This window comes from Quercus suber, unplaced genomic scaffold (assembly GCF_002906115.3).
Source record: "Quercus suber isolate HL8 unplaced genomic scaffold, Cork oak 2.0 scaffold_86, whole genome shotgun sequence".
Lineage (NCBI taxonomy): Eukaryota > Viridiplantae > Streptophyta > Magnoliopsida > Fagales > Fagaceae > Quercus > Quercus suber.
In genome coordinates this window covers 378930-391193 of record NW_027069551.1, presented here as the reverse complement: position 1 = coordinate 391193, position 12264 = coordinate 378930, and the positions used below count along the sequence as shown (strand labels likewise).

The following is a 12264-nucleotide window of genomic DNA, read 5'->3' as shown; positions in this document are numbered from 1 at the left end:
TTTCTTTGACATCACAAATGGCGAATCAAGCCCTAGTAGCTTTGAAGCCAATATCAACCCAACAAATAAGAGCTCGTTGAAAGGGAATCAACTTAAAAGGATACCAAAAGTCCCATACACACATCCAAGCCACTTGTCATGTGCGCAAAGTGGTTCTGAGCTAAGCATGAATGTTCTAACGTCCTTGCAAAGGTGGGATCCGGATCCTCTCCATTTCCCTTGGAAATGGAGAGGGTCCAGTTCACGGCTGAGATTAATTTAAAATCAATCTATGGCTTAAAATCAGCCACGCCATTTAAAATGTACTTAACAGAGCAATGTGACAAACTTAACGTTAGTTTTCAACGTTTCTTCTGTCGTTCTCACTTTCTCTATCTCTCTTGTCAAAAATCCATGGCTCCTCTCTCTCAGTTTCTCCCTCACTCTCCCTAGCGCTCCACTCTCTCGACTCCGACTGCGCCTCCACCGGTCTTTCCACCTCCACGCTCTCCATTTCCAAGGGAAACCCCTCCCTTCTCTCTTTCTCTCAAATGGGCTTCTCTTTCTCTGTCCCCTAACACTCCACTCTCTCAACATCCACGCTTGCTCGGTGCGTCTCCCTCAACCTCGTCGGTCACCGCTGCTAGCATACCCAACTCAGACCGATTAGCAAAAAAAAAATCTCACCATCTGAAACCAAACCCCCAAACACTCACGCCTACGAGCCCTTTTTAGACCAGATCAATAGAGGGCAAGGGTTGGGGTTTGGAGAGAATCGGGTGTAGAGAGAAAGGTTGATACTTTTGGGTTTGATCTAGGGAGTGAAGTGAGATTGAGAGACAGAGAAAGAGATTTTGGTCAGAAGAAACCACCATCGGAGGTGGTGTTGGGTGGTGGTTGTGATGAGCCATGGTGAGGCTGACTTGGGCTTGTGTCAGAGACCACCGACAGGTAGTTTTCCCTTTTATCTCTCATTTTTTTCATTAATTTTTTTTTTAATAAACTCTGTTTGGTTGCTGAGTAAATAACGGTGTCACAATTTTGTTGATTGATTTATTGCTGCTGAATTTAATTCTATTTTCTTTTATTTTTAATGTTTTCGGTTTCTAGCTTTGGAATGGAAATCAAGTCTTATATTGCTTGCATTTTTTTCAATTGTTTAAAAATGCCTAAATCCTTGTAATTTGTATTCAATGGGCTTATTATTAGGCTTCTAATGATGAAAGCTTGAACCTTGAGCTATTTGACCAAAGCTGACCAATGCATGAATGTTCAATACACTGAAAGGTTTTCACAGAAAAATTTTGGCAGCATATATTCCCATTTGTAGACGTGTTGTTAAAAAGGCATGCTTTTTATTGTGTTGAATGATCCATATTGAGTGTCACTCCTTAGATATAGAAGAAACTAAATGAGTAGCACAAGTGATCAAATTTCGTAATTATGCAAAATTTACTTTTTCAGATTTTCGATTGTCCTGGCATCCCTAGAAACTGCAACAGATGCATATCAATAGCCATGAAGTTTGTTATTTATAATTTCTATAATGAAATTGGTTCTTTAATCTTAGTCTTTTGGATTTAATTTGTAGTCACTTTGGTTACATTTTTTTTTTTTTTTAAATAACTTGTAGCACTTCCACAACTCAACTGAAAACCATCACAGCTCAATACTGTGCTTTGGGTATGATTGAATATGCTGTGATTAAATTTTTGTTTGATGGTGAGCTTGTGTGGTTATAGCTTTTATTTGGATTTGAAACCAATGAATGGTGGTTGGGTGGGTGTTTTTAGATTTAAATTGATTTCAAAATGGGTTTCTATTTATGTGCTTTATTGTGTAAAAACATGTCATGGTGTTGAGTGTGAGTGAAATTTGTGTTTCATGAGTGTGCTTATATTAGTGTAAAAAAAATGCAGTAGGTGAGTGCAAATCTAAAAATCTGGATCTATAAAGGTTAAAGTAATGTGTATTAATCTTCTCGTTGTTTTTTCCCCTTCGCTTTGATTTTTGTTATTGCCTTGCTTCTTTGTTGTTGTTGTCGCCTTTGAGTCTTTTGTTACCGCCTTACTAGTACCTCTTTAGCAATTTTAGGATTTTTTTTTTCTTTGACATTAACTAGAAATTTTGTTGCTTGGTCATGAGGTATTCTAAAAATCCTTATGACAATTTTCTCTTTTGTCCTAATTTTTCTTAAGTACGTGTTATTTCCTAAATTTGGATTTACCATACACTATGCAGCGATGTATTATTCTGGTAGGACAATATGTTTGGCCTGTTGTAGTTCATTTTATACATACAAACTATGGCTCTTGACAGATGAACTTGTGAGGAATTTTTTTGCTGTCTTGAATTGTTACTAATCATACTTTATAAGTTCAGCCCAAATTTTAGGTAATAAATTACATATTTTTATATGTTTGTTAGTGCATGCCCAAAATATTCTGGGTTCAAAATCATCTTCCAAAATTTGGTGATTTTATTTTTCTTTTAATAAAACTTTAAGTTGCAGAACTGAAAGAGTAAATTAAATTAAATTGAAAGAGAAAAATGGTTTGGTGTTTATGTGGTGCCAAATTGCAACGAGTTGTAGAACTTGTTTTCTTTTGACTATGGTAATGAATCGTTGACAACTTATGTTCTTTTTTCTATGGTAATGAATTTATCAATGATTCATATAATTAAAAAAATAATGTTCTTTACTATTGTGGACCTGTGGTAGATATGTGATATCATTAAAGTTCAAATTATTGACTTTAATGATTGTAACCAAAATAAAAAAATAAAAATTCTATGGTTAGCGTACTAATTTTAATTTGTTTTTCCACACTGCAGGATGATAGAAGCCAAGCCTACTCAAACTACCGTAAAGCTAGATTTGTTCATGATTTTTTTTTTTTTTTGAAAAACTGTTCATGTAATTTTAAATATAAAGAACATGACTCTATATGCATTTTGGTTGGGATCATAATCAAGATGTGGTTATTTTGGCTTTCTTGAAACACTGAAATTGCATATTCATATTGTGAAGCTAATTTAGCTTGGTTATATAGCCTTTTTATTTTAGGTTTTGTTCATTTGGTTGTGGATAACAATTACAATGAAATTATGTTGTTTACAACAAGTGATAAGGGAATCTGGTGGCCCTACTATTACGAGGAGATTAATACACAATGAGAACAAAAAATTCTCACAAGAAAAAGTACATATTCTAATGTCATTGTGCATGTGCTAGAATTTAGCATGAATAGATTATTTCCCACGCAATGTCAAGAGATTGAGATTGATATACAAGAAGAAAGCATCATTTTGACTTGTTATGTACACATCAAAGGCCAAAACTCATAGAGGCGATCTCAATAAACATAATAATCGCAACCTCTTAACTCATAGAAGTGATCTCTATACACCTAATAATCACCTCTTTCCATTAGCCATTAGGCCTAGTAGCATCCACATGCTCAATGTAAATCTTATTTACAAAGGAAAAAAGCTTCTTTTCCCCTCATTCTCAAAAATACATACATTATTAACTTGTCTTTGAGGCTCAAGCCATGTGTAGAAGGAATGAAGTGCTTAATGCAGATTAAACCATTGGGAAATATCTTGGCAGGTTCATTGCGATGAGCATTTTTTTTTAAAGTAGATTCAACACAATTTCTCTATAATTATACAGCAGCACAACAAAAGTTCAATTACAAATTTATGATGAATATAAGAACCACAATTAACCAAAGAAAAAGTGAATGTAATGGATAATAAATCAGATGCATATCTATAGTTATCAAAGTGTCACACTAATTTATAACAAACAAAAAATCAGAATTTAATTTACAATACAACATAACATTGTGACTCCAACAATGTATCATTCCCCCAAGAACAACCTGCTTTAGTAACTACTACTTAAAGAGCTAAACAAAACTCAACAGTGACTGCCAGTAACAACCTTGCTCTAACAGACCTACACTAACAGATCATACATTAGCTATGCTCCTGTTAAATTGCAGCAGCTAGCATCTCTGCTCCTATTGTTGCATCAGCTTGGATCACAGCTCCTGTGTTGTACCAGCTTCATGAGATATCCGGAATCTCGCACCATCCTTTGCTAGTTGTTCCTTTGTTTGGGTTAAGAGACTTTGTAATGTTCCAGCACATAATGCTGCTAAGCTAGCTTTATCTTCTTCTGGTTCTTTTTGTTTCAGTTATGACAATCTGCCCCCTCCCCTAAAGTTAGCTTCTAATGCAGATTGTCCTGCTTTTCCTTCTTAATTTGATACAATTGCAGCTTATCAAAAAAAAAAACACTCAAAGCTATACCAATTAGCAAAAGTGAGAGTACATATCCTATGTGTGGTAAGTACAAAGTGGCATGCCACAGTAAAAACTTCCGCAGAAACAGTCAAGATTGCAGTTTACTTGCCAAGTAAAAAAGGAAAAAACCGCTTCCTTAATGAATAAAGATTTTAGTTTACTTGCAAAGTACAAATAGAGGCATCTTCGAATAACAACATGGCACTTTGGTTACCAATTGAGACTTGACCTCAACGGCTTGTATTTCACTTTCCTCATTCTTGAGTCGGCCTCAAATATCCTAGCATTACTTCGACGCAAAACATGATATACAACAAACCCCATACTAGTTTACACAACTTCTCAATTTTCCCCTTCAGATCATGCAAACCCCATTCAACAAGTCTGGACCATCTCAAACTCAAGCTTCCTAATTAGCACCTCTTCATACCAATCATAATAAATAAACATTGGCCCCTTCAAAGACAACCTCTAGCCAGTAATATAGAAGCCCACCATTTTTCTGGCACGATTGATGTTTGGGCTATGTGCTATGTGGAGTATGGTTTTGTGTTTGATCTTGTTTGAACCCGATTGGTCAAATAGCTCAAGGTTCAAGCTTTCATCATTAGAAGCCTAATAATAAGCCCATTGAATACAAATTACAAGGATTTAGGCATTTTTAAACAATTGAAAAAAATGCAGGCAATATAAGACTTGATTTCCATTCCAAAGCTAGAAACCGAAAACATTAAAAATAAAAGAAAATAGAATTAAATTCAGCAGCAATAAATCAATCAACAAAATTGTGACACCGTTATTTACTCAGCAACCAAACAGAGTTTATTAAAAAAAAAATTAATGAAAAAAATGAGAGATAAAAGGGAAAACTACCTGTCGGTGGTCTCTGAAACAAGCCCAAGTCAGCCTCACCATGGCTCATCACAACCACCACCCAACACCACCTCCGATGGTGGTTTCTTCTGACCAAAATCTCTTTCTCTGTCTCTCAATCTCACTTCACTCCCTAGATCAAACCCAAAAGTATCAACCTTTCTCTCTACACCCGATTCTCTCCAAACCCCAACCCTTGCCCTCTCTTGATCTGGTCTAAAAAGGGCTCGTAGGCGTGAGTGTTTGGGGGTTTGGTTTCAGATGATGAGATTTTTTTTTTGCTAATCGGTCTGAGTTTGGTATGCTAGCAGCGGTGACCGACGAGGTTTAGGGAGACGCACCGAGCAAGCGTGGATGTTGAGAGAGTGGAGCGTTAGGGGACAGAGAAAGAGAAACCCATTTGAGAGAAAGAGAGAAGGGAGGGATTTCCCTTGGAAATGGAGAGCGTGGAGGTGGAAAGACCGGTGGAGGCGCAGTTGGAGTCGAGAGAGTGGAGCGATAGGGAGAGTGAGGGAGAAACTGAGAGAGAGGAGCCATGGATTTTTGACAAGAGAGACAGAAAGTGAGAACGACAGAAGAAACGTTGAAAACTAACGTTAAGTTTAAGTACATTTTAAATGGCGTGGCTGATTTGAGGCCATAGATTGATTTTAAATTAATCTCAGCCGTGAACTGGACCCTCTCCATTTCCAAGGAAAATGGAGAGGATCCGAATCCGCAAAGGTGGGCTCGGATATTCAATTTCTAAAAAAGTCTCCAAGGCCAACAAGTAATTAAAACCTTACTCTTCCTCCTATTAACTTTCTAAAACTTAATTGTCATGTGTAACATAAATAGTTTACAAGCTAATGGTACACTCCCCACTTCAGCTCATGCTTATAAGTGGGAAAGTGGGGGGGTTTTTTATCGATGTGGGACTCTGAGCCAAGGATTACAAGCAAGCTATTGGTCCTCTCAGCAAAAATAGTCTCTACACTTTGTATAGAAAACGATTCCAGTGAAGTCGGTTTCTGTGTATAAGAAATGAGTCCAAATGACTCAATTTCTTTATCTACGTGGCTGAAAAATAGGTAATATGAACAGTAAAATCGACTCCTAATTTCTTTATCTACGTGGCTGAAAAATAGGTAATATGAACAGTAAAATCGACTCCTCTGAAGTCGAATTGTTAAAAATACAATATGTTTGAAACGTTGCCTAACTAATAATATTGTTTGCGTTTTGTAGTTATTTCCTAAAATATCCCCAACATTACACAACAGAACGTCCAAAACAGAGCAAAGTGAATTACTCAGTACTCACATCACAAAGAGCTCAAACGCCGCCGCCACAGAATACAATGGGCAGCAGTAGCAGGCGACTGAGAGCGTTCAAGCGGTGGATGAGATCCCAAGGCATTGACTTCAGCGACGCCCTCCAATTCACTGACGACGGCGAAGCCATTTCCGTGAGAGCGCTTTGCGATCTCAAGGTAGGTGACATGGTGGCGAGAATACCCAAAACCACGTGCCTCACCGTCAAGACGAGTGGTGCACGTGACCTGATAGAATCTGCTGGTTTGGGTGGTTCTTTAGGACTCTCAGTGGCTGTCATGTACGAGAGGAGCTTAGGCCAAAGCTCTCCTTGGGCTTCTTACCTTCATCTCTTGCCTCCTCATGAATCCTTGCCTTTGCTTTGGTCTCTCCACGAGGTCGATTCTCTTCTATGTGGCACTGAACTCCACAGGGTCGGTCATCATCACCCTCCATTATTCTTGCTTCTAATCACATGCTCTTTTCTATTTGAATACAACCCAATTACTACTAACACACCTAATTGCTTACGCGATTTAATTGACTGTGAGTGGTTGAACCAAAACTTCAATCACAATGAGTAACTCAAGCACTCATTTATTAGGAAAATACATAATTAGGTACCTAGAGTATAGCCACTTGAACGCGAGAGGAGAGAGCACCATTCTCCGAGGTCGAATTACTTTATTTATTATTATCTTATTGGGTTGGCACTAATCGTGTTGTCACGTCAGTTTATAAGCTTTTTATTGTAAAACTTTGTAGTGACATTTCCCATGTAATCTTGCGTAGAAGTGCCTATCACTCACAATTATCCATATTAACATGTTGTGAAATTGGGTTTCTCTAATATTATTGATTTGAATAATAGTGATTTTAGGTATATTATGAATTTTACTACCAATTAGGTTGTATCCAAACTTTCATTTTATTAGTTTGTTTGAAACCCATCAATCACGCCAGTTGTTAAGATTTAGCATTTTCCTTTGAATGAACACACCCAATTTCATGACACCGTGAAGTAGTCGACTGTAGTAATGGACACTGTATGCTCACTACTCTTTCCTACTATTCACAAACAATCAACCACTTAAGCAAATTGTGAAATTGGGTGTGTCTGTAAGATTGTTGGACCTATTTATATTGTGTTTTACAATTGTAGGCAGACTGTGAAAGAAGACAAAGCTATTATTTATGAGGACTGGAAAGAGAACATTCTGCCCCTATTGGATTCACCATTGCCTTTTAATCTCAATCCAAATTTTTTTAGCGTTGAACAATACTTGGCAGCAAGAAGTCTCATTGCTTCTCGGTCTTTTGCAATAGACGAGTTCCATGGATCTGGAATGGTTCCTTTGGCTGATCTGTAAGTTAGGCCTTCATTTCTCTTGTATATTTGAATATGATTCATCTTTTAATTGTTTCTAAGTTAGAATGTGAAGCTACTTAGCATAAACCATTGTCTCCCTTCTTATTTATGCATTCTTGGTTATTTATGGCTATAACAAATAATTGGGGTTCAATTGTTACAACAAGTGAAAGAGGGGAGATTCAAACCTTGGTTTGACTTATATAGGAGACTAGACAATGCCATTGAACTACTTATATTTCCCAATATCATCATTTGATAAATGAATGATTATATCCTACACCCATTTGGTAATGGTGCTACTCAAGTACAAGGGCTATATACATAGAGTGAAACACCGATTATAAAAGAAAGAAAACTAAGCAGGCAAAAATACAAAAAACAGTAAGATACAACACTAGTGAAAGCACAAGGAATCCAGAAAATCTAGGAGTCGTGCCACTGAGAGTGAAGGAGACAGCAAAATCAAGTCATATATGTACTTCATAAATAAATATTTCAGCTTCACCATACTTAGTTCTTTTCCCTTGAAGCACCGATCATAATGTTCCCTTTGAATTTAGAGGAACTTTTGCCTTTGTTTATCCCCTTATAATCAAGCAAAATAGGAAAATGATCAGACAGTGGTCTTTGGAGTAACTTTTGATTCAGCATAGCATTCTCTGAGATGAACTTTGAAAAGTCACGCATTCCTGAAGTTAGTCTAGTTGCCCACCTCCTTTCAACCAAAAATCTAACCATGTTGAAATCGCCCCTAGGCACCTCCCCCACCAACTAATTATCCCTGCCAATTCCTCTCATAGCTCCCTTTGAGAGGTGTCTATGGTAGGCCCGTAGACCCTTGAAAAGCCCATTAGAAGCCATCTTCGACGAAATTTACTATTACATGGCATGCTAACAGCTTCTTCAACTTTTCTACTATGTTTATCCCATATCAACAAAATGCCACCATATGCTTGCTATAACATTTTTAGGCATTGACCCCATTTTAGTTTCTTGAAGACATATAACATCTGCTATCCATCCCCTTAACAAGTTTTGAATTTCAAGTCACTTCTCCCCATCATTCAACCCACAAACTTCCGTGAAACGATTTTTAGCTGCATGATCATGGTAATGTTAACCCCCTGGCTCTTCTTTTGGTTGTATCACTCCCCTCAATCTTTTTGGTTTCATAATTGATGGAACAAGCCAGATTCTGCAACTCCCTGACCCCCTTGGACAGATTGCGTGAACACTTTTCTTGGCACCCTTCATGCTTGTTCGATTATATCACTCAATTCTAGAAAACAAATTCATAGCATTTTCTTCAAAACCAGTCATTGATACACCCTTGGTAACTCAGTTTTAAACTGCACTGTTCAAATTTAAAAAATTCACTTCACCTCTCTAGTTTTGTTTTTATTTTTAGTTTTTAGTTATAACTTTTTCAAACAATCCCATTTTTAAAAAGCTGAAAAACAAAGTATACCAAACGGGCACTACATCATTATATGATAAATAAACTCGTAATATGCTCCTAGCCTTTTGCAATCTATAAAACCCTTCGTAGAAACTGTGTAACCAGGGCAAATCTATTACTATGGAATATAACAAGGGAGTAACCTCCTACCATTGTCTGTGATTGGTCTCTGCGTTATGTCAGTTCTAGACTCTCGAAATGAAATGCGTTTGCCTTTTCCAAGTTTTCTGTTGGAGTTGCACTGGCAACATGGGCTTTGAGTTGACTTTTTCTTACTTAAGATGTGAAGACTGGATTTTTTAAACCTATTATTTTTAAAGGAAGATTTATCTTTATGTCAAGGAATGGCTAACTTAAATCCTGATAAAGTCATTGGTATGCTACCATGGAAGTTCATGCTATATAAAATATTGATGACACATGTACTTTGAGAGAAAGAAGAGAGAAAAAAAAATGTAGTGCATATGAACACTTGAACAGTGGACATTTACATGTATTTCAGCTGTACTAGTCATTTATCAATAACACTGCCTGTTTTTGGATGTGTTTTTCCCTTTATTTAGTGAAGTTTATGTCTTAAATAAAGGATATAAAGAGTCAAATACCATTATGATAGGTGAGATTTTACACCTTAATGCTTATCATATAGAATGGTTACTTCCTTATGCACAGTTTGGAAGATGCAATCATGTGTATTAATTTAATTAATTATATTTAGTTTTGCCTCGTTTATTGTTGGTAAAGTTTTCATTGATAGATCCCATAATGCTTTCTACATCTTGCTTTTTACCTTATTATTTACTAATCTCTTTTACATGAAATCAGTTTTAATCACAAGACAGGAGCTGAGGATGTTCACTTCACCTCTGTATCTTCTCATTCTGATTCCAACAGTGATACTGACTGCAGCAAAAATGATCTCCAAGCCAATACTGGTGATAATGAATCATCGTCTGAAAATTCCTATTCGGTTGGTAGAGGATCAGATACTAGTGGTGGTAGTGACTTGGACAACTCTTCGGTCTTGGGGGATCATACCACAGCATTGGAAATGATTATGGTGAAAGATGTCAAAGTTGGAAACGAGGTTAGAATTTGCTTCTGTTCAGAGAGTAGCTTTTTCGATCAATTTTTCCTTTTAGCAATTTTAGTATTATGTGTGGTATCAGGTATGACGTAGGTTTTGAATCTTAAGGTGCATTTTTTATTATTAAGTTGCACACACACCTAGTGAGTTTTGAATCCCTGACCTCACCCTCTACCTTGGTCTTAAAAGGAGCAGCGATGTAATTTGAGCTAGAGTTAACTTTGAATCTTAAGGTACATTAATTTAATATCTTCAGCAAAAAAGGGTTCTGTTGAAATGGGTTGACTTGTCAATGGTTAATCTTTCTCTAAATCCAGATGATTTACCTTTTTCATTAAAGACCCAACGCATGGACCTTCTAGATTAATTTGGACAGGACCATCACAGCCCCAATCTTGAGATTGATTCCCTTAGGTAGGGCACCATTTATTTTGCTTGCCTTAACTATTTTATAATACTCTGCTAATAGTTCTTGTGGTAAAAATCCAGTTTCCCATAGTTTTAAAAAGATGCTTTTCTCAAACTGTTTCTTCATTTTTTTCCCTATCTTCTCTCAGGTCTTTAATACATATGGGTTGGTAGGTAATGCTGCATTGCTTCATAGATATGGATTTACAGAGCCAGATAATCCATTTGACATTGTAAATATTGACTTGGAACTAGTATCTCAATGGAGTTTATCTTTGTTTTCTGGCCGGTATAGTCGAGCAAAGCTGTCTCTCTGGAGAAGATTGGGTTACTCTGGATGTGTAAGCGAGAACACTGAATATTTTGAGATCTCATCTGATGGGGAACCCCAAATTGAGCTGCTGATATTGTTATACATAATGCTGTTACCAGAGGATACATATCATAAGTTGGATCTTACATTGTCAACTAAAGGGAACTCTAATGGATCCATAGGCATGATTTTGTCCGAAAAAGGCAATTTCATGTTGGAAAAAGCTTCAGAAGTGAGTAAGGATTTGTTGCTGACAAAGGATGTTTGTAATGCTCTCCGATTGCTGGCAGATATGCGCGATAGTTTTTATGGTTCTAATTCAATGAAAGATGATATTGAAGCACTAGGGAATTGTTGCATAAGAAGAGAGAGGAAGTTGTACCATTCTCTGATATTGCGTATCAGTGAGAGGGGGATCCTGGAGAGGCTCAGAACTTACGCTGCTTCTGTTGCTCAGGCTTTTAGAACTGCTAAGCAATCCTGAGTGAGAAAGAAGTTGAAGAAGACATGAAACTTTGAACTCTCTTTATACCTCCTTCATAGCGTTACTTATTAGCTGCTTATATCTGCGGTTGCTCCAATTTCTGTGCCAAATCAAAGAACAGAGGGCACACCACCATCATTTTGCCCCAAGGTTTTTACTTAATGACAATGTAATCCATTATGTAACTTTTTGTAGTGAGCAGGCAATCTCACTATTGGTGAAGTAGATGGCTTGACTTTTTATTCAAACCCAATGGTGAAACTTTCAAGTAACACTTTTTTGGGATTTTTGATATTATTGGTCTGTTTATTTTGCTTTAGAGTTAAGATGAAAATGTTTCCATTGAAAATATCTCAAGTGGCACTGACAATATAGACATGGCCAAAATGTGTACCAGAGGTCATACCGTCTCAAGCTTGGAGTGAGGAAGATAGTGTTAGTACTTAGTAGTCCAGTTTGGGAAGAAGCTAGAAACACCTCTGCTTGCTGATAGTCTTTTAAGACCTTCCTCTTACACCATGTGTCAACCATTATCGCCAGCATCTTGAGGCCACTCTCAGTATAGCACCAAAGTAAACTGAGGCACACAAGGAGTTAATACGGCGTCAGCCCATCTCTCTCCCAAGCAACAACAAAGCCGGTTTAGAGGAAATGGGATGGACTCAGGGAGTAGAAACATCTGC

The 12264-nt window shown here is 37.1% G+C and overlaps 1 protein-coding gene and 2 long non-coding RNA genes across 3 annotated transcripts; 2 read left to right on the top strand and 1 right to left on the bottom strand.

Moving 5' to 3' along the window:
• The first annotated feature begins 201 nt into the window (after positions 1–201).
• On the top strand, positions 202–3050 carry LOC112012403 (uncharacterized). The gene is made up of 2 exons (XR_010629217.1): positions 202–930; positions 2815–3050. It is a non-coding gene; the product is annotated as an uncharacterized LOC112012403 (long non-coding RNA).
• Positions 3051–3722: 672 nt separating this feature from the next.
• Positions 3723–5990, bottom strand: LOC112012318 (uncharacterized). The gene is made up of 2 exons (XR_002882957.2): positions 5167–5990; positions 3723–4908 (listed from the first exon to the last, which is right to left on the bottom strand). It is a non-coding gene; the product is annotated as an uncharacterized LOC112012318 (long non-coding RNA).
• A 428-nt stretch (positions 5991–6418) lies between these two features.
• Positions 6419–11900, top strand: LOC112012313 (ribosomal lysine N-methyltransferase 3). Its single transcript, XM_024044708.2, has 4 exons — positions 6419–6892; positions 7625–7824; positions 10115–10376; positions 10934–11900. The coding sequence occupies exons 1-4, from the start codon at positions 6506–6508 to the stop codon at positions 11579–11581; spliced, it is 1497 nt and encodes a 498-aa protein (XP_023900476.1). The 5' UTR covers positions 6419–6505; the 3' UTR covers positions 11582–11900.
• Positions 11901–12264: the final 364 nt, after the last annotated feature.

Excerpts from the sequence above, each read along its gene's own strand:
- LOC112012313 (XM_024044708.2), top strand. The coding sequence starts at position 6,506 with ATGGGCAGCAGTAGCAGGCGACTGAGAGCGTTCAAGCGGTGGATGAGA. Across the intron at positions 6,893-7,624 it reads GTGGCACTGAACTCCACAGG|ACTGTGAAAGAAGACAAAGC; the intron begins GTCGGTCATCAT and ends AATTGTAGGCAG. Across the intron at positions 7,825-10,114 it reads ATGGTTCCTTTGGCTGATCT|TTTTAATCACAAGACAGGAG; the intron begins GTAAGTTAGGCC and ends ACATGAAATCAG.